Source organism: Myxine glutinosa, chromosome 6 (genome assembly GCF_964187855.1).
Source record: "Myxine glutinosa chromosome 6, kmMyxGlut1.1, whole genome shotgun sequence".
Classification (NCBI taxonomy): domain Eukaryota; kingdom Metazoa; phylum Chordata; class Myxini; order Myxiniformes; family Myxinidae; genus Myxine; species Myxine glutinosa.
Genome location: NC_136266.1, coordinates 138115327 through 138142636, shown reverse-complemented (window position 1 = coordinate 138142636; position 27310 = coordinate 138115327). Strand labels below are relative to the sequence as shown.

Sequence of the window (27310 nt, the reverse complement as noted above, 5' to 3'; positions counted from 1 at the left end):
TTCCTTATCAGAGATGTTAAGTGTGAAATGCACCGAGAACATCAGTGAATAAGCACACCTGGCCTGATGAAACAGCTTAAAATGGCTGTATCAAAGCCAGTGCCATAAGGAACTCCTGGAGCTATCCTGGGGTTGTGTGTGATGACAGTTCCCCAAACACAGCATCATCCTATGTATGGGTTAGGTATGCATTTTGGTCACGATGTTTGCTTCATTTATGTTTGCGTTATCAATGGTCCTAGATGCTAGACATGAAATGTTGCCTTGGCGTAAAAGTCAGCAACTTCCACCTGTCCTCCGGCACCAGATCTTGTATTCACGTTTTGATTAAACCTGTAAACATATCCAAAGGAAAGTGATTCGAGAAAAACCAGGAATGAGCATCTGTCAGTAATGCATACATTTTTCAGAAAGTTGTTGGTTGGCACCGTTGTTTATGCCTTCCATGATTTTGCTCATTGATAATGCAGCATTATAATATAAAGAATAATATAGTTGGTGCACTTTTGGACAGGTATAAATATTACCAAAATTACAAGGACAACATGTAACAAGAACAAAAGCACAAAACTTAGAGACTCATTTATTTCAACAAAACAGGTAATTTCTGGTTTGGGACCTTTCTGAATGACAGCTCCAGATAAACACAAAGTCCATGTGCTGTTAATTGTTGGGCTCGTACATCAATTACCTATTTACTGCAAGATGTAATTTATTGCATAGAATAGTGAGGATACAATTTCGATTTTAGGAGGGTGAGGTCGAGAACATTTCTCATGTACACTTCCCTTCTAAACGGGATTACAAAGCAGACTCAATTGCTTGCCCTCTCGAAAAGGTGCCACATGCATGACTTTGTACCTTGTGGTCTTTACCTGCGAGTGTTACATTCATTCAACAATTAATACAAAATGCTCTTCTGTCAGTGTACTCAGGTCCAGGAATGCCTCGAGTAATCAAACTAGATTATCAAATGACAACATAGTCTGGATTCACATGTTGCCTTTGGCATGTTAAATGACAAAAATTATGACAAAAAAATATTCAAAGACTTTTGGTTTATTGTCACCTCCACCCCTGATGATTAAAAATGTACAACGGAATACTAGTCTCTGAAGGAATTCTCAACGGAATACTAGTCTCTGCATGTCAGTCTGCATCGGCGGACAGAAAAACAATGGCTTTTAACTAAAAGTTGATGGGTACGTTTACTGTCGTGGGAAACGAGGTGCAGCTGATGTTTTGTGCCTTTCTTTGAGCTGTGGAGCCAGACCAGACTTCCTTTCTCAGGTAGACCATACACTGAAAATGGTGCTTCATAGGCACGGCGCTGCGTACCGTCCCTAGGATGGATGCTAACATCCATCCTTATAATGTCCAAACACCTGTCCGATAGCATTAGCTGGTGGATGTTAAAGGTTCCACATTCTCTTGCGATGGAGAGTGTATGTTATTACTGGTTTCCTGGGGGGGGGGGGGGGGGGGGGGGGGGGGGGGGGCCCTAATCCTGCCCTAATCTTCAAGGGGCACCATATCAATAGCACAGCTGAGCTCCAAAGCATCGATATTACCAGCAGCCGAGTGGTGCACACGGGAGAGGAATAAGAGCAAAAAAGGCCTTTGTCAGACTCGTGCTCAAAACATTAAATACACCTCATTTCCCACAGGAGAAAACAAAAACATCAATTTGAATTGACAAAATCCATAATTTATGTTCTTTTGATTTTCTTACATGTTAAGGCCTGCAAATGTTCAGGTTTGTTGTATAAACAATGACATTCTTATACAATATTTAAAAAAAGCCATACATTCCAACAGCATTTTAATTAGAAACCCAGCATCCGCAATAGGGCATTTCTGTTGTAGGTAGATGAGTCGGGTCACTTGATCTCCGTCTTCTTGTCTGCTATTGCATTTGCGGCCCCTTTGGCAGCCTGATGAACATACAGCACAACATTTAAGTCAAAGCTGCCACCAACTTGCACAATAATCTTGAAGCAAGGACCCAAAACAGGACTGTTGAACTATTACAGTGTAGTCTTGTCAAAATGGATACTCGAGAGGACAAAACACTTTTGCATATCATCTTGATCAGATCAATTTGATATGTAAAAATGTAATTGTTAGTCTTTTTGGAACATATTTACAACAAGCATGACGCCTAGGTCCCCCGTCGGGGAAGTGATGTGAGTTGACAAAGTGGAAGACGCAGAAAACATGCTATGATATGATATTTCGCTCACAAGGTTCAGACATACATGGAGGCGGCCATCTTGGATTTTGACGTGGCGACCCAATTTTCAATAGCGTTCTTCCTTATGCCTAGATACACCCACACACCAGATTAGAAGTTGGTACTTCGCTTATTTTTCAGGATATTCTGCTCACAAGGTTCAGACATACATGGCGGTGGCCATGTTGGATTTTGACGTGGCGACCCAATTTTCAATAGCTTTCTTCCTTATGCGTAGATACACCCACACACCAGATTAGAAGTTAGTAGTTCGTTTATTTTTCAATATATTTCGTTCACAGGGTTCAGACATATATATGGTGGCGGCCATCTTGGATTTTGTCGTGGCGACCCAATTTTCAATAGGGCTCTTCCTTACGCCAAGATACACCCACACACCAGATTAGAAGTTGGTACTTCGCTTATTTTTCAAGATATTTCGTTCACAGGGTTCAGACATATTTATGGTGGCGGCCATCTTGGATTTTGACGTGGCGACCCAATTTTCAATAGCGTTCCTCCTTATGCCTAGATACACCCACACACCAGACTAGAAGTTGGTACTTCGCTTATTTTTCACCCCAGTAAAAACCCAGTTTTCAGTAACCCAGTTTTAGGACCGGCAGAGAAGATAACTGAGAAGGAAGTTGAGGAAGCGATAAAAGCAATGAAGAGTAGAAAAGCGGGAGGGCCAACAGGAGTTGTGGGAGATATGTTGAAGGCAGCAGGAAGTTGGGGTGTGAAGAGAATGACAGAGATCTGTAATCTGGTGGTGAAAGAAGGCCGCATTCCAGTGGATTGGGAACTGAGTACCCTCGTCCCTCTATACAAGGGCAAAGGTGACCCTCTGGAGTGTGGCTCGTACCGAGCGATAAAGTTATTGGAGCATGGAATGAAGGTATTGGAAAGGGTGTTGGAGAGGAGGATAAGGAAGAAAGTGAAGATCGACGAAATGCAGCTTGGATTTATGCCAGGAAGAGGAACGACAGACACGCTTTTCATTGTGAGGCAGTTGCAGGAGAAGTACATGTTGAAGAGGAAGAAGTTGTTTCTTGGGTTTGTTGATCTGGAGAAAGCATTCGATAGGGTTCCACGCAAAGTATTGACATGGGCATTGAGGAAGTTAGGAGTGGAGGAATGGTTGATCAGAGTAGTGATGGCAATGTACAAAAGAGCGCGCACAGCTGTAAGGACGAAGGACAGGAACAGTGGTGAGTTTGAGGTGAAGGTGGGAGTGCATCAGGGGTCGGTACCAAGTCCACTATTATTTGTAGCTGTGATGGAGGTGCTGGCTCAGAACGTAAAGGAGGGTTTACCGTGGGAGTTGTTGTATGCAGATGATCTGGTGTTGATTGCGGAAAGTATGGATGGACTGAAGGAAAAGATGAACAAGTGGAAGGAATGTATGGAGACAAATGGTCTGAAGGTGAATATCGGAAAGACGAAGGTGATGGCAAGTGGTAAAGCATGTGGTGAGGTGGAAAGAACTGGGAAGTGGCCGTGTGCTGTGTGTAGGAAGGGTGTTGGAGTGAACTCTATTCAATGTACAATGTGCACCGAGTGGGTTCATCAAAAATGTTGTGGTCTGAGAGGGTCATTAACCAGTGTGGCAGCTACATTCAAATGTAAGGTGTGCACAGAGGGAGCTGCAGATGGAGGAAATGTTGAGTTGGATCTTGGAGACAGCATGAAGCTGGAAGGTGTGAAAACATTTTGCTACCTCGGAGACATGCTGAATGGAGAAGGTGGATCAGACTCGGCAACGGTTGCTAGAGTGAGATGTGCATGGAAGAAGTTTCGGGAACTGAGTGGCGTGCTGATGAGGAGGGGAGTGTCGTTGAAGCTGAAGGGAAAGGTGTATGCTGCATGTGTGAGAAGTGTTATGATTTATGGGAGCGAGACATGGGTCATGAATGTAGAGCAGCAACGAAGGCTGGAAAGGGTGGTAGAGCAGCAACTAAGGTTGGAAAGGGTGGAAATGCGAATGGTTCGATGGATGTGCGGAGTATCGTTGAGAGAGAGGAAGACAAATGATGAATTGCGAAAGATGATGGGAATAGAGCCTTTGATTGATGCTGTGAAGAGGAACAGGTTGAGATGGTTTGGTCATGTGTTGAGGAAGGATGAAAGTGACTGGTTGAGAAGAGTGATGGAAATGAATGCAGAAGGAAGTAGAGGACGGGGAAGACCGAGAAAGGCTTGGCTAAAGATGGTGGAAGAAGAAATGCGGGCAAGGGGGTTAACAAGGAGAGATGCAGAAAATATGGCAAAATGGAGAAGATTGTCATGGGGACCGCAAGGCTAACCCCCACTCTAGCAGGGAAAATGGCCTTTAAAATGCATGTTGTTGTGTTGTACTTCGCTTATTTTTCAAGATATTCCGCTCACAAGGTTCAGACATACATGGCGGCGGCCATCTTGGATTTTGACGCGGCGACCCAATTTTCAATAGGGTTCTTCCTTATGCCTAGATACACTCACACACCAGATTAGAAGTTGGTACTTCGCTTATTTTTCGAAGATATTTCGCTCACAAGGTTCAGACATACATGGCATCAGACATACATGGCGGTGGCCATCTTGGATTTTGACGTGGGTTGCACCCACACACCAAATTCGAATGCGGTCCTTCGCTTACGCATGCATGCACGCACGTATGCACGGATGGGAAAACCATAGTCCCCCTTTCGCTCCGCGGTGCGACGGGGGACAATTAGCGGGCTCTCCCGCCCTAAGCGCAGGAATATGCTTCTCGGCCTACCTTCGGTGGACAATGCGCTGCCGCACAATTCTTGTAAATGCACCTTATAAATTTTGAAAAGTTATATTGATCACAACATGTAATTTTAAGAAGGTTCCATTATATTTAAGAAGATCAAGGGAGAGGATTTGTAATACTGTGCCGGATATGACACACAGACACACACAACGCACACACACACACACACGCAACGCACAATTTATTTAATGATGTAGAAATTGTACACATGAATAATGTAAATGTCACATTTTAAAGGTAAGCTTGGGGGCATGTGTCCTCTATGAGGAATTATTGTTTATATTATTGAGTTTATATTATTATTTCTTCTTGATATAGTCCATGAATCGGGAGCAAAAATTCTGAAGTTAAGTATCAAGTTGTGAGACTAATTCTCACTGATTTTTTACTTGCACCAATGTATGATGTCCATGAAAATGAATGATTGACATTTAAAATGAGTAGCTTATTGCCATTTACGATGCCATCTTTAAAAATGGCTGTCATTTTCAAAGCAGTATTCATGCAATTCAAAACTGTGTGGCTGTATGGCAAAATCTGGTGGTCTAATATTAATTTGTACTGATCAAATATTGTTCACTGTATAACTAGGAGCATGTTAATACTCATTTCAACCATTTTCAGACACGTTTGCCTAGAATTTGAAAAATGCCTAAATTTTTATTTTTAAACATGTCACCCAAAAAAAAGATAGTTACGTTTATGGGGGAGAATACCGTAGGAAAGGTAGAGTTGAATCAGAAATAGTACGGACCGTGTGATGTGGAGGAGCATTTTGATGTACCAAGTTCGGGAAAATGTAGCTTAAGGTTGTGTCTAAATGTTATCATACGAGGGATGATGCCGTGTTAATTAGTAGTAGGGTTTAATGCTAATTCCCCTGTTTCTGATACCCTCTGTGGCCATCCCTAACATTTAAAACAACTGCCGGCCAAGCAAAACATCAGCCGGCTAGTATTCATGCACCATAGACACAATACGGCAAAGAGCCGCCCAGGAGAGGCAGGGCTACGCAGGGACCAGCAGGTCGACCAAAAAACTGAAGAAACAGTCAGCAAGGACACAAACTGCAGAAGGAACACAAGACTTTAGTCTCCAGCCAGGAGCTATATCACGCTACTTTCTCAGATCAGAACATCGTGTTGCTGCTATGAGGCAACTTCGTGAGGTAATCGTCCAGGACCAGACAATTCAATCATCCTGACCTCAGGAATGCTCGCATCCAGAAAGAAGAATCAGATGTTAGAGCAATTGATGGATTACTGGAGAACGACTGAACAAATCCATTTGGCCATGACCCTTCAGATCTTGTCAGTATCTCAACTGAAGTAGCTGCCAACCCGAAAGTCTCTAGTGACCTACTACATGTACTGCAGAAAGTGAAGGAGGCTTAACAGATATTTCAGGAGCAGCGCCTTAAAAAAAGTGAAGGTTTCTATGACAAAATCAAAAAGCGGAACTTGAAAGCGTTTGCTGAAGTCCAGAAGAAATTTGTGAAGAGCACAAACAAGGAAATAGTTCTGAAGGCTGACAAGAGTTTGTTTGTCACCACGATAGTCATTGCAAAGAAACGAAAGCTTGGCATTTTTTGTCACCCTCCTTTGTCACCTTTACCATTGTCACTGGCAAATGTTGACACATTTGGTGACCAGACTCAAATGTGGTCGATAGCTCTTAAGAAAAAAAAAAGAAAAAAAGAAAAAAAGCTGTGCATTCCTAAATTCTAGAAAGCATGATGGACCCTGCAGAATATGTTCCTGAACCACATGCAACACTGATTGATGCTCGTACAACAACTGATGATGAAACTGATTGATTGATGCTGATTGATACTGATCTCATACAGAAACTGCATGGATAAAATCGTACTTTTTGAAGAACTCTCTGAATATATCTTTGAGTCATCACTGCATGCTGCTCAAGGAAGTGATCGTGTTGAATGTTGATGTGATCTTTGATGTCTACAGGGATCAGTCCATCAAATCTGCTGAATGTGCGAGTCAAGTATCACAGGATGGTGTCCCATTCAACAAAATTGGACCTGGTCACAAGATACAAACTGGAGCAATTTGACTGCAACACCAATATGCCTCCACGTAGTCCCTGGCTGTGACAATAGGTAGATGTCCCCGTTGACCGTTCTAAAAATAAACAAGTTTGATTTAAATCCCTTCAATAAATGTTTTCAAGTATTGCATTCTTAACAGACATGACAGGTTTCACATCGATCGGTGAAGCGGTTTCGGAGGTTTAAATTTTTTTTTTTTTTTTAATATCGGCTTTCAACCTAATATGGCTGCCAAACCAGGTGACATACATAAAAAATGTACACTCTAGATATGTATGGGAAGGGGATCACGTTTGTGAAGTTTTGTGTTGATCGGATAAAGTTTATTTTCTATTCAAGATGGCTGCGAACCACATGACCTACGACGTCATCATTTTCAAACTACATGCAGCAATGGTGTTAGATGACATTTCTAAAGTTTCACATTCATAGCGTAAGTGGTTTCTGAGATCACATTATTTAATATTTTTCTTCAATCCAATATGGCTGCCACAATGTGACCGATTACATTTTCGTAATCAACCTTTAATCGCCATGCCCAGTCAAGGACAAGTTTCGAGTCGATTGAAAAGGTGGTTTGGGAGAATATATTTTTGGGGTTTTAGGTTGAATCCAATATGGCTGCCAAACCATGTGGCCTATGATGTCATAAATTTTATATTTCAATACAAATGGGTCAGAGATCATGTGCATGCAATGTCAGACTTTTAAAGTTTCAAATTTTTCCATTTAGAGGTTTCTGAAAAATGTTTTTTAATCATTTGCGTTTAATCCAAGATAGCCACCATACCACATTACAAATGACGTCAAAATTACCACAAAACATTCCACATGGGTATCGCTCCTACCCTGAAAGTTTCGTCTCAATTTTACATGTGGTTGCTGAGAAAGACTATGTTTAGCCTGTATGGATGGATGAATGGATGGACGTATGTACGAACAGACAGACAACCCAAAAGCATAATGCCTCCTGCCACCTTCGGGGGCAGAGGCATAAAAATTGGAGACGCTTGTTGGCGTGCAGTGAAACAAACAAAAAAGTTCACCAAGCTCCTGGCAGAATCGTGGCAAGAATAAACCAAAAAGGAGAAGCTAGGTGACCAAACAATGTTAGTCACATGTGAGGAAAAATGCTTCAAACTTACCAAGGAGAAGTGCGAGGAGGTTCAGGCTCTAAGATCCAGTCATGAGGAACCTGACACTCGTCTGTTTCTACATGCACAACATGCTGCTGTGGAGAATTACCAGGTTATTGTTTTGGTGGCAGATGGCACTGATGTTTTCATCTGTCTCGGTCCAAGCAGTGCCATCAAGAGTAAAGTTTTCATCCGTCGTGGGACTTTAAAGGCTCGCGTTAGGATGATTGACATCACAAAAAACGCTGCAGCATTGGGGCATGATGTGCTCTGTACTGCCAGGGCTTCATGCATGGACTGGTTGTGACACTAGCAGTGCTCTTGCGAGCCGAGGAAAATGAAAGGTCTGAAAATTGTGGGAGAATCAGAAATGCCGAGATGCATTTGTCTCTCTTGGAGCATCGTGGAATCTGCCACAAGACATTTACAACCAAATCAAAGAGTTCACATGCCAGCTTTACTCTAAATAGACGAAGATATGTGATATGTGGTAATAATGATCTGCGCTATAATATGTTTTGTGCAAGAAGGGCGACATCGAATCTGAACAGCTCCCACCATGTGCGGATACACTGCTGCAGCACACACCGTGCAGATTACCAAGCTCCTATCTGGAGGTGCAGCCAATATTGTTTTACAGACATCCTCAAGCCATCAGAAGATCGTGGCTAGGAATTAAACAATGAAGAGGAACTAATAATTCAGTGGATGACTGGCATGCCAGCTCAAAATATGCAAACAAATGAACAATTTTTGTATGTTACATCGATACTGGTAGGCTCCACCTTTGTTCCGATGTCATTCAGCATGGAGGTTCAGTTTGAAGAGGACTAGACATAGCCATCGAGTAGAACATATATCTTTGCCTATTTCGCTACCATTTCATAGAAATTGCACAAGCTGTTTTGGGTTGGGAGCAAAGCACAACATACTGGAGGGCATTTTCCAGTTCGCAGGCCCCAGATCAGGTTGGACCAGATTTTGTTTTGAAATTCAAACTACTGACAACTGCAGTACAAATGAATGATGTAAGCACATACAAGTAGAACTAGAATAGGAGGCCTGTCGATGGCTGGACGCAAGCACACCGACACCGAGCTCCTTTTATACCTTAGATTGTGTAGATTTTCATAAAAACAAAAAATGTTATTGTTCATTCATATGACTTAAACCTCATTATAGAACAAGTATAAGCATAATAGACAAACAAATTGAAATATATAAGCATGTTTTCAGAAATTCCTTCACATATTTTAGACAAGTATGTATCAAAATGGTCTAAATGAGTACTGGCATACTCAAAACTTTATGCTGAACAAATTTACTTGCTAACCTTTTAAGAACCAAAAACGAGAACGTACCATCGAGCCACAGTTTTGATTTACATAAATTATGATTGAATATGGCAGCCATTTTAAAATACGATGTCCAAAATGACATTAAGCTACTCATTTGAAATGTCCACCATTCATTTTCATACACATCATGCATGGGTGTAACTTAAAATCAGAGTGGGAATTAGTCCCCCAATTTGATACTCAAATTTTGTCAAGCTCATGTACTCATGGGTTTGAGATTTCAAGCAATACATTTGTTGATTGAAGACAATCAACTTCTCAAATGAAGACTTTGGTCTTACTCCTGCATACTACCTCTATCTTGGTCTTGCTATTTCTCCAAAATAAACTGTACATATATAAAAACATTATTGGCACATGCAATAAAAAAGGGCAGACAGATGTAACATTGATGACTGCAAGTGACAAAAAGGCCTGAATCGCACCGGTAAGTTGTCCAAAACAGTGTTGATTACCTCCGCCACCAAAGGTTGGAGGTTATGTTTTCATCCCTGTCTGTCTGTTTGCCCGTCCGTTTGTGAACAAAATATCTCAAAAGGTTGTGGACGGATTTGGACGAAATTTGGCACAGATGTAGCGTAGGCGACAATAATGAAATGATTAGATTTTGGTGAAGATCCGGATCCGGATTCGGTTACTAGAATTTTAAAAGCGATTCTTCACCATTGAGTGATATGGCCAACCAGGTGCAGGTATGCTCTCTACTGAGTGGCGTTCTAGTTTCTTCTCTAGTTTCTAAATGTTATTGTACTTCACACAATAGCTAAATCAGCTCTTTCGTGATTACATTTGCATAATATAAGAAGAGAGGCAACTGCAGACTATTTTCTGACAATAAATGTTATTTTTGGTTTTCCAAATGTTGCATGCTCACCAAAAAAGTAGAGGTTCCAGGGAACCTGAACTCAACTGGTCTATATCAATATGGTTAGAATATGCATAATAGAACCACAAACTAAATAGTTTATATGTGCGTTTATATGTTTATATGTGCGTTTATATGTGTGTTTTCAAATATCTTTAAGTGGCAAAAGGCACAAGTTTCATCAAATTTGATCAGTATTTGTGACTTTTAGAGCTTGGACGTCGTCCAAACTGATGTTTATGGGTCAAGTCATGTCATAGGTCACGACGAGGTCATTTTTCGGACATCGTCAAAACCCGTAATATATGTGTTGAGGTTTGTTACATACTGTCTGCACACCAAGTTTCAGCCTTCTAGCGACATTAGGAAGTACCAGATTGACAAAAATTGATTTTTCAATATGGCCACCCTGCCGCGCCCATTTTTGGGCGTGCAACGCCCAAATGTAATCCCAAACTAGTTTATGTCTTAAAGATGCTGCATAACAAGTTTCATCAAATTTAATCAATATTTGTGACTTTTAAAGCGTAGACGTCGAATTGTTTACAGATGACAGACAGACGACGGACACTGGGTGTCGACAAAAACTCAGCTGGACATAGTCCAGTTGAGTTAAAAACGGTCAAAATTAAACGGCTCAAATATTTAACAACTCGAGAGATGTACATACCTTTTTCTTCTTTTTCTTTTGTGATTTCCTACCCACTGAGGTCTGCAGAAGATTCTGAAGAGGCACACACCGACATCACACTAAAGTTTCCACACAAATGCTAAGAGCATAATAAATGCATTGTATTTCGTTTCTGTGAATCTGCCAATGCATAGGTTATAAAAAAAATTAATATGTTGCATTGATGGAATATGTTGAGGATTTATGAGCCAGAAGAAAGCGAAGGAGCGTGAGAGAGATTAGCAGAAGAGAGCCATCAGATGCTTTGAACTCAAAAAAGAAAATAGGTTTCTTAAAGGACGCACGCACGCACGCACCCCCACACACACACCCCCCCCCCCCACACACACACACCCCCCCCCCACACACACACACACCCCCCCCCCCCCCCCCCACACACACACACACACACACACACACACACACACACACACACACACACACACACACACACACACACACACACACACACACACACACACACACACACACACACACCAAATTGGCAGGGAAAAAAAATTGAATGCAATTTGACGGTAAAAATGGTGAATATATCACCACCACTGAAATTAACAAAAAGGATGCCAAAGGTAAAGAGCTTGCATTTCTTTTCAGAGTTACAAAATAATGTTACTTGCTGTGTAGGGCATGTCATCGCCATAGCCAACTTATCAGCCTTTACTTTTTATATAATGGTCAAAATAACGGAATCCTGCTGTTTAGAATCCTAATCCAAGTGCTGAATGATGAGTGAATTGGAAGGCACGCTTTGGCATCAGCAAAGATTTCCACCAAAACCTTCGAGATTTTTACCTGCGACATGTCGCAGGTCGACAGAACTTCACATTGCTGATGTTGTTGGGGGTCGATTTTTGAAATGTGCACCCATTGGGCAGTCAGCTACTGAACCACACCCACATCTGTTGCTCTACTCCACCCACCATAGCACCGAGACGAAATATGGCCGCCATCTTGGTTTTCTGATTGACTTAACACATTAGGCATCTGATGATTATGCACTGCCTGGGTTTGTTATGTCAGGTTTGCATTAGCTTTGTTTGGGTGAAATATTATTCACGTTAAGGGAAAAATCTAATCGTATTGTCACGCAACTCCGATTAACACCAGAGTTGCGGATTGCCGATCAGGAAGGCTTTAACTCCGAGGCGGAAACTCGATGGCGGATTCCAAAACCTAAAACACCCAAGCGCGCGGAATGGAGGGGAACGGCGAGAGCCCCGCAGCCTTATCTATTAAAATCAACCACCCGGTAAACTGCGTTCAGATATATGTACAAAAAGAATAAGGGTTTATTCAGGAAAAACAAGGACAGTAAAAGCACGCGCCGGTAATGAAATAATCCTAAATCGGGATCCCGCACACCAGATATCAAAGACAAGACGAGTGATATGAATTAATAAAAAGAACACGTTATGTTAAATCGTGAAATGTGGTGTGAGCTTATCTGCCCGTCGTCCTGTATTGTTTGCCGTCCACCATGGCTCCGTTCGGCCCCGATGTACCCACGAGGCCTCGCTCCAAGCTCCGATCTTATCGCCGCCCACGAGGTCCGTGCACCAAGCTCCAAAGCACCCAACGCAGGCCAGCGTCTCCACACGAGGTCGATCCCCACACGAAGCACGAAAAGACAGGAACGGAGAGAACGCAGGTGTGACTGCACGTCTCGTCCTTCCAACTCGCTTCTCAACTGCTCACTGCCAACTGCGCAATGCAAAACCAACTCTCGACCACGAATCCAACTGCTCTGGACTGCATACGTTGAGTCTCAACTGCGCAATGGCATTCGGCTCCAACTCAACTCTGTCAGGATCGCACCGGGACTGTACTGCTCGACAACTCCACCTAACTCCTGTGCACACAAACTCTCGACTCAGGAATGTCACTCTCTCTGTCAATGGTGACCGGCCCCCGTTAATATCCCCGGCCGATGACGTCAGCATTGGCGCACTGTCCTGCCAATCAGAGCCTCCACCGAGTCACCGGCTCGTCCAGGGGCACGCCCACTGCACCACTCTCACTCCCGTCCCCTATTCCTTGGTCACAGCACGTGCTATGCGAGGCGGGTAGGCCTCTCGGAGGTGCAAATGGTGGCGGCCATTATCGGCAGTGTCCTAGCCCGATTTCTTCCGAAGTCATGTCAGGGGGGAAGGGCGTCATTAATGTTGTACTAAGGGATCCTAACCAAGTGTCTATGTGGTCTGTAGTGCCATAAGGGACAAAGGTTTGATTACCAGGTGAGACATACAAGGGCTCTACTCATTAACCCCTACACTACCTAACACACGAATCTCCTGGTAGATTCACAATCATACATCTTAACCCGACAAACACCTACACATGACTTATTACAGAAAGTGTTCCTTACCGCGACACACGAAGCATGGTACCTACTCAGATCTACTCTGCTTGACATATATCACTTCCCAAATTCATAACAGTATGTTGAATAATAGTAAGGTTTAATAAAGCCCGTCAGAACGCATGGTATTAAAGCGTTACATTACGCAAATTACGAAATTTTTTTAATAATGTCACGCAACTTTTCAACCCTCCCATGTTGGGGTTAAGCAATCCATGACCATGCGACGAATCAGCTCATTCTGATATAACCATGGGGAGGGCGACCTGGATAAGAGATGTTGAGTTAATCTTTTAATAGCACAAATAAATGTGTTTCCCAATCGACCCATTACCGGACTTTATCGCAGGTTGTGACCAGTGCGGTCATTGTTGTTTACTTTCAATATATAATATCAATCAATGTAACGAATAAGTCTATCAAAGTTCACTAGGTTGACACCTAATATTATAACAAAAACCACCACCCCTCCCACCACCTTGGGAACTAACCTTCAGCTCAGCGTCCTGGACTTCCAAATCAGAGTGGTAAAGGGTAGGGTCATGTTCGCCACCAGTGATCTGCAGTGGACCATTTGGCAGGAGCAGTACAGTGAACTTGAATTGGGCCACAAGCTCACCTGCACACCATCAGAAGCAACAATGACTGCTTCATTTAACCAAAACAAATTTTGTGGAACATCAATACAGAAAGAAAACAGCACCAATAATGTTGCAGTAGATGCGTTGATAATGAACTCCCCGCCCCTCCCCCCTACACACTCTCCTCTCAAAAAGGCAAGATAGAATAACTATTAACAAACATTTATTCCACACAATAAAATAAACAAAGTGAAGTCGATGGCGTGTCATCGCAAATCTCCACACTTCCCACATAAAACAAAGTTGAAAGATGGCAAAAAGTTCCACCAAGAAGGATCCAATATCAAATCGAGTTAAACAAAAAAAATCCCCGTTTCGACCTGTGACCGAAAGGCCCCACCACTTGGGGCATGAATTGCAGATCAAATCCCCCAAAAAAACCGTTCACATATTATATCCAAAAACATTTCATGTGTCTCCCCAATGTTGATTACATATTCTACTAAATTTCATTAAAAATGTTTTAAAATGTGCTTGCACTGTAATTGCATTTTTATTTGACCTTGTCCCAGGTGTCGGGGCCAAAGATACTGCTCTCGCACCTTCGTGCCATGTGATCATAACTACCAAATTTGGTGAATTTTCTGCCCAACCATTTCGGAGATTGTGTGATCGACGGACAGACAGACACAGAAAGAGCCAATTACAATATCCCTGCATTTTTTTAAATCAAAAAGCACATGGATAAACATAATGAATGCAAAATTGATTGCATGCTTGTCAAAACATCCCATGCATTAATGTACTTGTGCTACAAATGGTCTTTCATTTATGATGCAAGTCACCGAACACAACTATACATTGGACATTATGACACCAAGGGAAATAAATAAATAAAGGGCCCTTAAGCAGTTTTCCAGTGCATGGAAGAACATTTGAAGGAGACAAACTCCACTGGAAATAATATTTGCAGTGAGCAATTGGAATAAATTATAATCAGCAGAATAATAACAAAAACAATGCAATGCACATTAATTCTTGAAAATGCGAATGTCTATATTTTTGCTGCAAGTTGTGCACTTTCACCATATAAGTGGAAGGAATAACAGAAAACCACATTGTAGAGATCCATGAAGCAGCAGCTACAGAGAGGCCACAACCTGTCTTAAAGTTAATTTACCATATAGGATCACTGCAGAGTAATGAACCAGTAGAATAAATTGATGGGGGAGCAAAGATGCGTGAAGATACTTGCTACGGGAAAGTTCTGTATTCCTTTGATAAAACCAGAGCTTGTGCTAATGATGGGCAGACAGCACCCGAAAAATATTTAAATATCTGATAGATCTAAATGATAAAACATAGAATACAAGTTGGATTGTTTTTATTGGCGAGCTTGAATAATGTGGAACAACAACAACAACAACAGGCATTTTAAGGCCATTTTCCCTGCAAGAGCGGGGGTTAGCCTTGCGGTCCCCATGACAATCTTCTCGATTTTGCCATATTTTCTGCATCTCCCCTTGTTAACCCCCTTGCCCGCATTTCTTCTTCGACCACCTTTAGCCAAGTCTTTCTCGGTCTTCCCTGTCCTCTACTTCCTTCTGCATTCATTTCCATCACTCTTCTCAACCAGTCACTTTCATCCTTCCTCAACACATGACCAAACCATCTCAAACTGTTTCTCTTCACAGCATCCATCACAGGCTCCATTCCCATCATCTTTCGCAATTCATCATTTGTCTTCCTCTCTCTCAACGATACTCCACACATCCACCGAACCATTCGCATTTCCACCCCTTCCAGCCTTTGTTGCTGCTCTACATTCATTACCCATGTCTCACTCCCATAAATCATAACACTTCTCACACATGCAGCATACACCTTTCCCTTCAGCTTGAACAACACTCCCCTCCTCATCAGCCCACCACTCAGTTCCCGAAACTTCTTCCATGCATGTCACTCGAGCAACCGTTGCCGAGTCTGATCTACCTTCTCCATTCAGCATGTCTCCTAGGTAACAAAATGTTTTCACACCTTCCAGCTTCATGCCGTATCCAAGATCCAACTCAACATTTCCTCCATCTGCAGCTCCCTCTGTGCACACCTTACACTTGAACGTAGCTGCCACACTGGTTAATGACCCTCTCAAACCACAACATTTTTGATGAACCCACTCAGCGCACATTGTACATTGAATGGAGTTCACTCCGACACCCTTCCTGCACACAGCACACGGCCACTTCCCAGTTCTTTCCACCTCACCACATGCTTTACCACTTGCCATCACCTTCGTCTTTCCGATATTCACCTTCAGACCTTTTGTCTCCATACATTCCTTGCACTTGTTCATCTTCTCCTTCAGTCCATCCATACTTTCTGCAATCAACACCAGATCATCTGCATACAACAACTCCCACGGTAAACCCTCCTTTACGTTCCGAGCCAGCACCTCCATCACAGCTACAAATAGTAGTGGACTTAGTACCGACCCCTGATGCACTCCCAACTTCACCTCAAACTCACCACTGTTCCCGTCCTTCGTCCTTGCAGCTGTGCGCGCTCTTTTGTACATTGCCATCACTACTCTGATCAACTATTCCTCCACTCCTAACTTCCTCAATGCCCATGTCAATACTTCGCGTGGAACCCTATCGAATGCTTTCTCCAGGTCAACAAACCCAAGAAACAACTTCTTCCTCTTCTCCATGTACTTCTCCTGCAACTGCCTCACAATAAAGAGCGCGTCTGTCGTTCCTCTTCCTGTCATAAATCCAAACTACATTTCGTCAATCTTCACTTTCTTCCTTATCCTCCTCTCCAACACCCTTTCCAATACCTTCATTCCATGCTCCAATAACTTTATCGCTCGATATGAGCCACAGTCGAGATAGTAGAGGAAATGAGGGAGAAAAATTCATTTTGAAAATCATTTCATGTTAAAAGCAGGCATCCACTGGAAACAGGTAGGGCATGGGGTGGTGCATCGGGGGAGGGTGGATTGCAGCTGGGATTTTTTCGGAAAGGGTAATTTTTAACCCTTTTTTTGCTAAATCAGTATTTCCGAAGCGTTGAAAAAGGGAAGAGATGTTTGTAACAATATCCCATTTGTTTGCCCAGCCATTTTACTCTACATGGGGTTTTTATACATCATTTTGTTGCTGATGATATTGCCTTCAAAATGCATCTCAGTATTTTTAAATATATATATAATTAAGGGGTTACCATGGTTACAGTGTGGGTCAAAGGTCAACCTATGGCAAAAATATATAATTTTCTCACACTTTCTAATAGATAGGCAAAATGCCATATGAAACTAAATTTACTGGTTCTAATTGCTTTTATTTATCAATCCTCACATGGAAGAGCAGTTTTTAGTGAGGGAAGATTGATGTAATACCCCTCTGTGGGCAATTAGTGAAGGGTGAAAATTAACCTTTTCTTCAAAAATACATAGAAATTGTGAAAACAAACCTCTGTTTTGTATTTACCGTTACATGGAATTGTTAAGTGTGATGTTATAGTATACAGTATGCATTGGAAAATGTCTCCAAACCACCATGGTCAAGATTCCTAGTATTGTTTGAGACTTTATTCTGTTTGCCAACAACCTACGGATAACATAGTTTGAACCGGGGCGCCGACTACCTACACATCTTCATCATCATCCTGTGAATTGGTGCATGATCCCCTACAAGTGCAAGCACTAATGCAGGTCTTTTGTCCTGCACGGAAACAGCCGCATCTTTTTCCACAACCAGATGTGCAAAAGCAGCTCACAAGCTCCTTGCAAGCTTTTGGAAGAGGGCTCAGGGTCATCAAATTGGGAACGAGGTTTCCACTACTATCATTCTTCCATCCACTGGTTGTTGGATTAGGCAGATCTTGCAATGGGCTCAGTGACTCCTTCCAGACAAGGCATTGGTAGTTTGCTCGACGAATATGCATTTCCAGTGCATCCTTGGAGGGGGGAAGAGCATCAGGCGAACGCTTTCCTTGAGGGAACATTTCTCGGCGAACTTGATCAATTGCCGTAAGAGGGGTGGTTTTTAGGTACAGTTTACACACAAACATCTCAGCGTCTTGGATCAATTGGTCACTGATGTTTTTAGACCCCATCTTCTGGAGGCATGCTAACTCTTCAGTGAACACTTTCAACGCAGTCTTCTTCCCTATACCGGCTGACTGTGTCACATCCTGTTAGTGCATGGAATGCAATAATTGTCTGAATTTGGTCTTCTGGTAGTGAGATCTGATGGACGGGGATGAAGGGACGTTTGGATTTCAATCCTGAACTGAACCACACCTCCGGAGATAGGTGATCTCGCAGGCCCAGTGCCACAACCAGGACATCTGTGTCTCGGCATTGAAGGACATCTCTGGTAGCCCTGTAGTGTCGCATCCCTGGCATGCAGGATGATCCTGGTGTCCGCCTCTTCATGGTTTGCGTTCATGGAGTTGGTGCTCCTGCCGGTAGAAATCCATACCCTCATCAAATCATCAAACCCGCCGGCAACAACTAATTCATATGTTGGCTGCAGCTCCTTCTCCGCCATCTCTATGAGAGATCCGGAAAGAAATGCTGCCAAGTCAGCCTTGTTGGCAGAGAGGCTGAGGAATGAGTTGAAGTTGGAGGGGAGCTTCACGTCCTTTGAACTGATGACACGTCTGATTGGGCGGGTTTTGTCGGCTCTTTTTTCCCTTGTGCCAGACTTGATGGAGACCTCCTGATACCGATCGAACACAACATCAACCCTGGAGTACATGGGACCAAAGCGGTTTAAGACACTGGTACAGAATACATTACTCAGATCTCCAAAAGTCTCTGATTTCTCAGGCTTGCCAATTGCTTGTATCAGTGCAGGGCCGTCAATGATCAAGCAGGTTTTTGCTGTACTCTTGGGAAGGTTTTTTGACACTATGTCCTTGGTCAGCATTTCTTGAAGCTGGGACTTGTCGGTAGAATGGAAGTTCCCATTGGTGTCTGCTAGTGCACGTGGGACTGATGAAAGCTCATGCCTCAGGATGTTATTCAGGTCTACATCTCTCCCTCCCTGTGCTGCCACAAACAGTCTTTGGATTAGATTCCTGTCAGCTTTGATCTCTTTCTGTTTGCCAGCTCGACTTGGTTGAATGCTTACTTTGTACATCCTGCTTATTGATGGTGTTTTGTTCCTAGATAATGTAGCATGAAAGTCTGTTGACTTCTGAATAAGGCGAGTGGAGACAAATGTTTCAACTAGGGATGCTCCTGTTTCACCAGCCTTGAGGACTTCTTCTTTGATGGAGTCTCAAACAATACTAGGAATCTTGACCATGGTGGTTTGGAGACATTTTCCAATGCATACTGTATGCTATAACATCACACTTAACAATTCCATGTACCGGTAAATACAAAACAGAGGTTTTTTTCACAATTTCTATGTATTTTTGAAGAAAAGGTTAATTTTCACCCTTCACCAATTGCCCACAGAGAGGTATTACATCAATCTTCCCTCACTAAAAACTGCTCTTCTATGTGAGGATTGATAAATAAAAGCAATTAGAACCAGTAAATTTAGTTTTATATGGCATTTTGCCTATCTATTAGAAAGTGAGAAAATTATATATTTTTGCCATAGGTTGACCTTTGACCCCCACTGTAACCATGGTAACCCCTTAATTATATATATTTTTAAAAATACTGAGATGCATTTTGAAGGCAATATCATCAGCAACAAAATGATGTATAAAAACCCCATGTAGAGTAAAATGGCTGGGCAAATAAATGGGATATTGTTACAAACATCTCTTCTCTTTTTCAACACTTCGGAAATACTGATTTAGCAAAAAAGGGGTTAAAATGACCCTTTTCGGGAAAATCTCAGCTGGCATCCACCCTTTCCCAATGCACCACCCCATGCCCTAACTCTTCCCACTGGATGCCTGTCTCTAACATGAAATGATTTTCAAATCAATTTCTAAGCCACTTTTTCACTTTCGTTTCCTCTACTAAGAGGGTCACCTTTCCCCTTGTATAGAGGGACGAGGGTACTTAGTTCCCAATCCACTGGAATGCGGCCTTCTTTCACCACCAGATTGCAGATCTCTGTCATTCTCTTCACACCCCAATTTCCCGCTACCTTCAACATATCTCCCACAACTCCCGTCGGCCCTCCCGCTTTTCTACTCTTCATTGCTTTTATCGCTTCCTCAACTTCCTTCTCGGTGGATTTGAATAATGTGGAATATCAAAAACAAATAAAAAACGATTAAAATAAAACCCACAAACCTTCCTTCTCGTAAAGCACGGGGAAGGGCTGGAGTAGTTCGTGCCTGACACACTCCACAAGACCCATACGTGCTTTCTTCTCTTCCTCAAATGCTCTGCAGCACACAAGGTGACATGACAGACCTTTGAACAAAGGTTAGCATCTGTTGCTGCTTTCTAATGACAAAGCCAAGAGAACACCCCAAAGTTGTCGTCAGGCTGGCCGAAAGCACTAAAAACCACCTGCTCACCAGTGCTGCCTGGCTTAAGAAATTCCAAAATGTAAAACAACGAGAAAACAGCACCTATTATCACATTAGTAATCATTCTGGATCTGTTGACGGGGAAAACCCCCATCTAAAAATAATGTTTCGTTTGTGGAGGAGGGGGTTGGTAAAAGATAGAACTGTATAAAGTAGCATGGGTCGTGTACAAGTAGTAAGCAATATTTCAGCACCTGAACATGATCCCACAAATATAAATATTATCCCTTCTCCAGCAGATAAAAGAAGGAGCTGTGGGAATAATGACGACACTGAAGATCAAAACTGACTGATGATCCCACACCCAAATAATAGGCTAAAATGGCTGAAGACCTGTAGGTAAAATGGGAGGATTACTTACGAGGGAAACAAAATAGGAGGATTACTACTGGCTCAGATTTTATGGTTTACCAATTATTCAGAAGCAAAATGTAAAACAAATACTAATCTTGTCCTTATAAATATTTCATCATACAGACTGGTCAGATCCTTAGAAGATTGATGGGCAAAACTGAAACGACCTACACTGGTGGTAAGCTTTTATAAAGGTTAAAAGAGACCACTATCAAGGATAATGGGATAATGATGTTGTTCAACATTTTTACACTCTTTATGAGTCAAAGCTGATTTGGCTGTTAACATGACTGTCATTCAGCTATATCAGTTTAATGATTGGAAAATTATTTTGTGAGGATTACGCCCTCTGCCGAATCATTTCTCATCCTTCAGACAGGCAGGCAGCAGCCTCTTCCCTCTCTGCAGACCTCGATAGAATCCGGAGCTGGTCCAACACTTGGAATTTCTTTAAACCCCGACGAATCCCATACACTCACCATCTCTCCAAAAGTGTCTGATAAACCCTCCAATCTATTCCCTAAACAAAGCACTTTAGGAGTTCAAGTCACTCAAACTTTTGGGTCTCACCATCAGCCATGATCTTTCATGGGCAAAACGTATTTCCAAGATTGCCTTCAAAGCCAGCCACCAATTGGGCATCCTTTGTCATGCAAGATCTTTCCTTGGCCAATCTGAACTTTTGACAACAAACCAGGCCTTCATTCTTACCTTGATAGAAGTACTGCTCTCCATTTTGGGATGGCGCCCCTGCCTCACACCTTGCCCTTATTGATGCCGTGGAAAGCGGACAAACACCACAAGCACACTAGAGAGTTCATAGAATACGATACCCCACAGTGTCACTTCCACTTTAATAAAACAATGGTTTTAACAATAGTTTCAAAATAATTTTTAAAATCTGAAAGTTTTGTGCTCGTAAAGTAGTTTAATCGGTCCCGAACAAACCTTATAGACCACCCTATTGAACCTTTATTTTAAAATAATGGAGTCCAGTACAAAACTGGAGGCTCTTGGTGAAGTATGATGAAGGCAATTTGTGTTTTAGTGTTCAGATATACAATTCAATTTAAATAAAAGCTGAAAGAGCTTTTATTGAAAAGCTGAAAAAGGCATAGAAATAAAAACATGACAGCTTTTCCCACCTTTTTACCCAGCACCTATTACACCACCCTATAAAACACTTTACACAAGTTATTTGTGCCTGTTATTTATGTCCTTTATAACATCCTTAAAGTTTTTTGTTTGGAATTATTTAAAATTTTGTTTGACTGCCAGGAAGGCAGAGAAAGAGCAAAAATATCTTTCCTCTCTGCGCATGTACAGTTGGAATGGATTCTAAGCCAAGGTATGTCAAAACGGCAGACTTGTCTTCCTATTCATGTTCAAAATTCAATAAAAGAAAACATTCATATTTAAATAAGTTGTTCCTCGATCACAAACTGATGATCATAAACGAATAAGACAGACAGATGGACGGACATGAACAAATTGCTAAACCTCGCTTTTTACTTAGAGTGTGCAGGGTAACCACACCGACATGGCAACAACCCTGTGTTGGTGTGTATTCTATTTTGGCATTTCAGCCTCGGGCATTTTCACTTCTATTTTGGCTGGTCATTCTTTTTCAATTTCACTATTGAACACTTTTGTGCATCTCCAATGCCTGTTCTTCAATCACGCAACCACTGCAGCTCCTTGTCCTGCAAGCCTAACTTGCTTCTGTCTTCAACAACCTCTCTATCCTCAACACAGTGGACACCTCCAAGCTTGGATAGCAATCAATATATCATCTTTCAATCTTTCACAACAATGCACTTTTGCACTTGTAAATAATTTGTGACACTTTGGGGGTGATATATGATATATGGTTATTGAACATGTGAAGCATACCATTATCTTGGTTGCCAGGGATTCTGCCATTACCTCTCACAAATGGCGTGAAAGAAGGATTTTACTCTTTCCACGATTGAGGCTCTTGGAAGAGCAAGGCGACAGAGAGGGTGACCAAACAATGGGGGCAGTGAGGCAAGCAAGCAAATTAATGGACATGAAAGGAGGAGAAAAAGAGGGGGGGGGGGGGGGGGAGATAATATGCTGCAAGTGAGGGGTGGGAGGGAGATAATATTCTGCAAGTGAGGGTTGGGTTAGTAAGGTTAATAATGATTGTGGATAAGGATGGGGATGACATGAGATGGTGGTGCACTGCCTGCTTGAAACAATGGAGGGAAGAGTGGATAGAACACCCTTTGGGGGGTGATATTCCACAGAAGAGAAGTGAGAACACAAGGGTGAGGTTTGTGATCAGCCTGAATTTTGGAAATTCAAATAGGAGAGGAATCATTGAAGAATGTGTGGATATTGGAAGATTATGGCAATACAACTTTTACAGCCAGAAATGACATAAGTTAAAGGACCCAAAAACTGCAATTACATTAAAATTCTGTCCACTACTCCCATTTTTGCTTGTAAAACCAGACAAAAACAAACAAACACGTCATTAATTTCCATGGCAGGTCATGAGGTTTTTAGATAAAAAGAAGGGTGGGGAGGAAGGTGGTTATTAAATAAAAATAATATAAAGAGTAAGAGAGGAGGAGGGAAAGGCAAAAATGAGGATTGAGGAGTTAAGGGGGTCAAAATATATCGTTTTTTAATTTTTAAGCTACGACTTCAAGGCAGGAAGAATATTGCAAATTTCGAAAATTTGTTGTGCATTCCTTTCCCAGACTCACATGTACTCACCTAAGTGTAAAAGGCATGACATCAAACCGGGATGTGATTTCACTGATAAAGATCCGTGAAGCCTTCATCTTAAGGAGGTAGAGTTTATCAGGGTTCCTTTTGTACACTGTGGTTCTCTGTCCAGTCTCTTTGGCCTGGACATGACAATAACAACAATAAAATAACAAGGATTTCTTAAAGCAGGTAACCAAATTGTTATTGCACACCACATTACCAAATTCAAAGAATACAGGTTGACAAATACAGCTTACCTTGCCATCTCCAGAGCTCACCAGTACGTCAACAGCATATACCTCATGGACTTCAAAGGTGGCTTTTTCATGGTCCTTCCTGGAAAGCATGGCAACAAGATTCTATTTTTAGCTGTACTGCATTACCTTCATAAAACAATGACAAAGTATATTTTGTTAAAGAAGGGAGCCTGGGAATGGGAAGGGAGGAACGCTCTCAATCAAAGGTTGAACAAGAGTTCATGTCAAAAACGTAGAAATGTCGATTCCTCTTTTCCGTAATGGGGTAGCATACCTATGTCAATATCTGATGAAGAAAATGTGTTGTCCATAAAAATTATACTGCCTTCTTTATCGGCAAGTTGATGAGAAAAGCAGGATGATTTCTGTCATAGTTTTAAGTAGGGGTGATTTATGATTTTTCTTGCTTACTCGCATGACTCGCATTTATGACTCGGAACCTGGTGTTGGTTTAGCGGCTAGGCCAGGGTGCCAGCTTAGGATCCTAGGATCCTGGGTTCGAATCCCGGTCGATTGCTGAATTAACGCCAGGGGGGTTGACTCAGCCTGTCATCCTTCCGAGGTCGGCTAATTGAGTACCAGTTCACTGGTAATTCCCTGTTTGTCTAAAAGGCGACAAACAGGGTTGGCGGCAGGAAGGGCATCCGGCCGTAAAACATTGCTTCAAAAAGGGGACCAACAAAAACAACAACCACGGTGCCCGAAAAAGGACCAACACCCGCTTGCGGGGAAAAATGGCCTCTAAAGGTGGTTTTTGCTTACTCGCATCATATTTCACCAGTTATGCCATGGCGCACTTCCTGACAAAATCAGCACTAACACTAGTTATACATTCAAGAAAAACAATAACACAAAAATCACCAAGCAAACAACAAAGGAAAGTTTCTTAGCTTGCCCCTTTAATTATTGGCTTACATTTCATTCAAGCACCAGGTAAAGCTGTGGCTCAAACACTCGCCTTTAAGCTGTCTAGCCTGGGTTTGAATCCAGATGCAGATATAAATTGCCATCCCGGTGTTTCATAGGTAGAGTGATTCATCAATGTGCGTGCCATCCCTCAGATGGACGTCAAATTAATGTCCCGTCTGTCGGCATTCGTTGGACGTTAATGATCTCATGGTGTCTTTTGTGAAGAGTAGGCGAGATATTGCTGACACATGAACAAACTAGATGGTATTCATAGAATACTTACCCTGCGCAGTCAACTTGGTGTGAGCCAACTCTTCTGTTTTTGAACGTTTCTTTTTTTTTGATCCAATATGGCTGCCAGACCACGTGAGCGATGACATCATAAATTTATATTCTCTAAATAATTGTTGCATAGATCATGCTCAATAAATTTCAAACTGATCAGACTGAGCGTTGTCCCTGCCGAATTATGACGTCATAATTATGGCACCAATGACGTCATCTTTAACAACACCTATTCCCCATATGGAGTTATTTACAATGAGCCACGTTTCAATTTTTTCCATAGAGCGGTTTTGGAGATATAGAGGTGCAACGTTTTTCAGTTTTTCCAAGATGGCGCCTGTAACGCATGACCTATGACGTCATGATTATCATTAAAATATTCTAAAGGAGGAGGCGCTCCTATGGTGAAAATTTAGTGTCCATCAGACCAACAGTTGCTGAATTTTTTAACAATGATCGGATGGAAAAGTTGTATTTGTCGAATTACGACGTCATAACGAAGGCACCGATGACATAATCATTAACATATCTTATTCCCCATGGGGAGTCGGTGACAATGGGTCAGGTCTCAATTTTTTCCATGGAGTGGTTTCAGAGATATAGAGGCGAGAAGTTTTTCCAAGATGGCGCCTGTACCAAGTGACCAATGGCGTCATAATAATCATTGAAATATTCTACAGGAGGAGGCCCTCCTATGGTGAAAATTTTGTGTTAATCGGACCAAGAATTGCAGAGAAAAAAATTCATACTGGTCAAATCAAGTGTTGTACTTGTCGAATTACGACGTCATAATTAAAGTACTGATGACATCATCATTAATATATCTTATTCCCCAAGCGGAGTACTTGACAATGAGCCATGTTTCAGTTTTTTTCCATTGAGTGGTTTCGGAGATAGAGGTGCAACCTTTTTTCGATTTTTTCCAAGATGGCGCCTGTACCACGTGGCATATGACATCATAATTATCATTTTTAAAATTCCACAGGAGGAGCCGTTCATATTCTGAAAATTTTGTGCCAATCGGACTAACAGCTGCAGGGGAATTTTTTTTTTTCATGCTGATCAGATCAAGTGTTGTACTTGTCGAATTATGACGTCATAATTAAGACACCGATGACATAATCATCAAAATCTCTTATTCCCCATGGTGAGTCCTTGACAATGAGCCACGTTTCCATTTTTTCCATTGAGCAGTTTGGGATATAGAGGTGTAACGTTTTTCCAAGATGGCACCTGTACCACGTGACCTGACATCATAATATTCACTAAAATATTCAACAGGAGGAGGCCCTCCTTTGGTGAAAATTTCACGTCAATCGGAACGGTTGCCGAGAAAAGGAATTTTTAAAATGCAGACACGGCACACACTTTACTTGACTGAAATGCAGCCACGTACGTAACTGAATGCTTAACCCCGTTTTTTGCTTCACGAGCGCAGGGTAATTACAAATTCCTGCCCTAACGAGTAGTGGGCATTAGCAGCACAGCTGCGCCCTCAGCCAATGATGCTACCCAGCAGCCTTGTGCTGCCTTACAAAAGAAGTAGTTGGCTTGTATCACTGACTATGCCCTACATTGTGAAAAATAAATAAATAATAATAGTTTAAAAATAATAATAATCGCATCCGTGTCTGAAGTTTGGCATTTTTAATATGAAATAGGCAAAACTTACAAACAAACGAAACCCTATAGATTGACCTTTTGGATTTAAACACGGTGGGTTTGAAAGGGTCTTCTTCATTTTTGACAGACAGACATAGCCAAATATTGAAGCAGCTTCACCGGTTAAAAAACAAAACAAAAAAAACAATGAGAAGAAGCAGCCAATAGTTTTTCATCTGTGCCAACCTCAACTCTCTCAAAAATACTCAATTGAATACAGATAACATACTGATAAGTTTGGGAGTTTGAGCTGAGAGTGGGGGTTGCAAAACGAGGATGCATCTATCCTCCATGTATTATAAAATTTTTACAAATCCGTTTTTTGTTTTAACTAGTACACCCACTCACTACAGGAGTGGCAGAAAGGGTCATTCCTCTTTGGGGTATATCGATTACAGTCGATCTATGGTCAGGTCCCAAGAACATTGGGTGTGTGTTCATTTACCAAGTTTGTGGCGAGATCACCAAATGGTTTTAAGCATTCGAGCAAGCACTCCATTCAAAACCGTTAAGGAATAGCT

General features: G+C 42.0%; 1 protein-coding gene across 1 annotated transcript in view; it reads right to left on the bottom strand.

Moving 5' to 3' along the window:
• Positions 1-565: 565 nt before the first annotated feature.
• The window catches only part of PA2G4 (proliferation-associated 2G4), a 98294-nt gene continuing 71549 nt past the window's right edge, over positions 566-27310 (bottom strand). Inside the window, exons 8-13 of the mRNA XM_068121157.2 lie at positions 23934-24012; positions 23683-23816; positions 20342-20436; positions 13981-14108; positions 11110-11163; positions 566-1934 (exon numbers count right to left, since the gene is read on the bottom strand). Of these exons, the coding sequence (XP_067977258.1) occupies positions 1881-1934; positions 11110-11163; positions 13981-14108; positions 20342-20436; positions 23683-23816; positions 23934-24012 (544 nt within the window). The 3' untranslated portion in view covers positions 566-1880. The remainder of the gene's footprint in view (positions 1935-11109; positions 11164-13980; positions 14109-20341; positions 20437-23682; positions 23817-23933; positions 24013-27310) is intronic.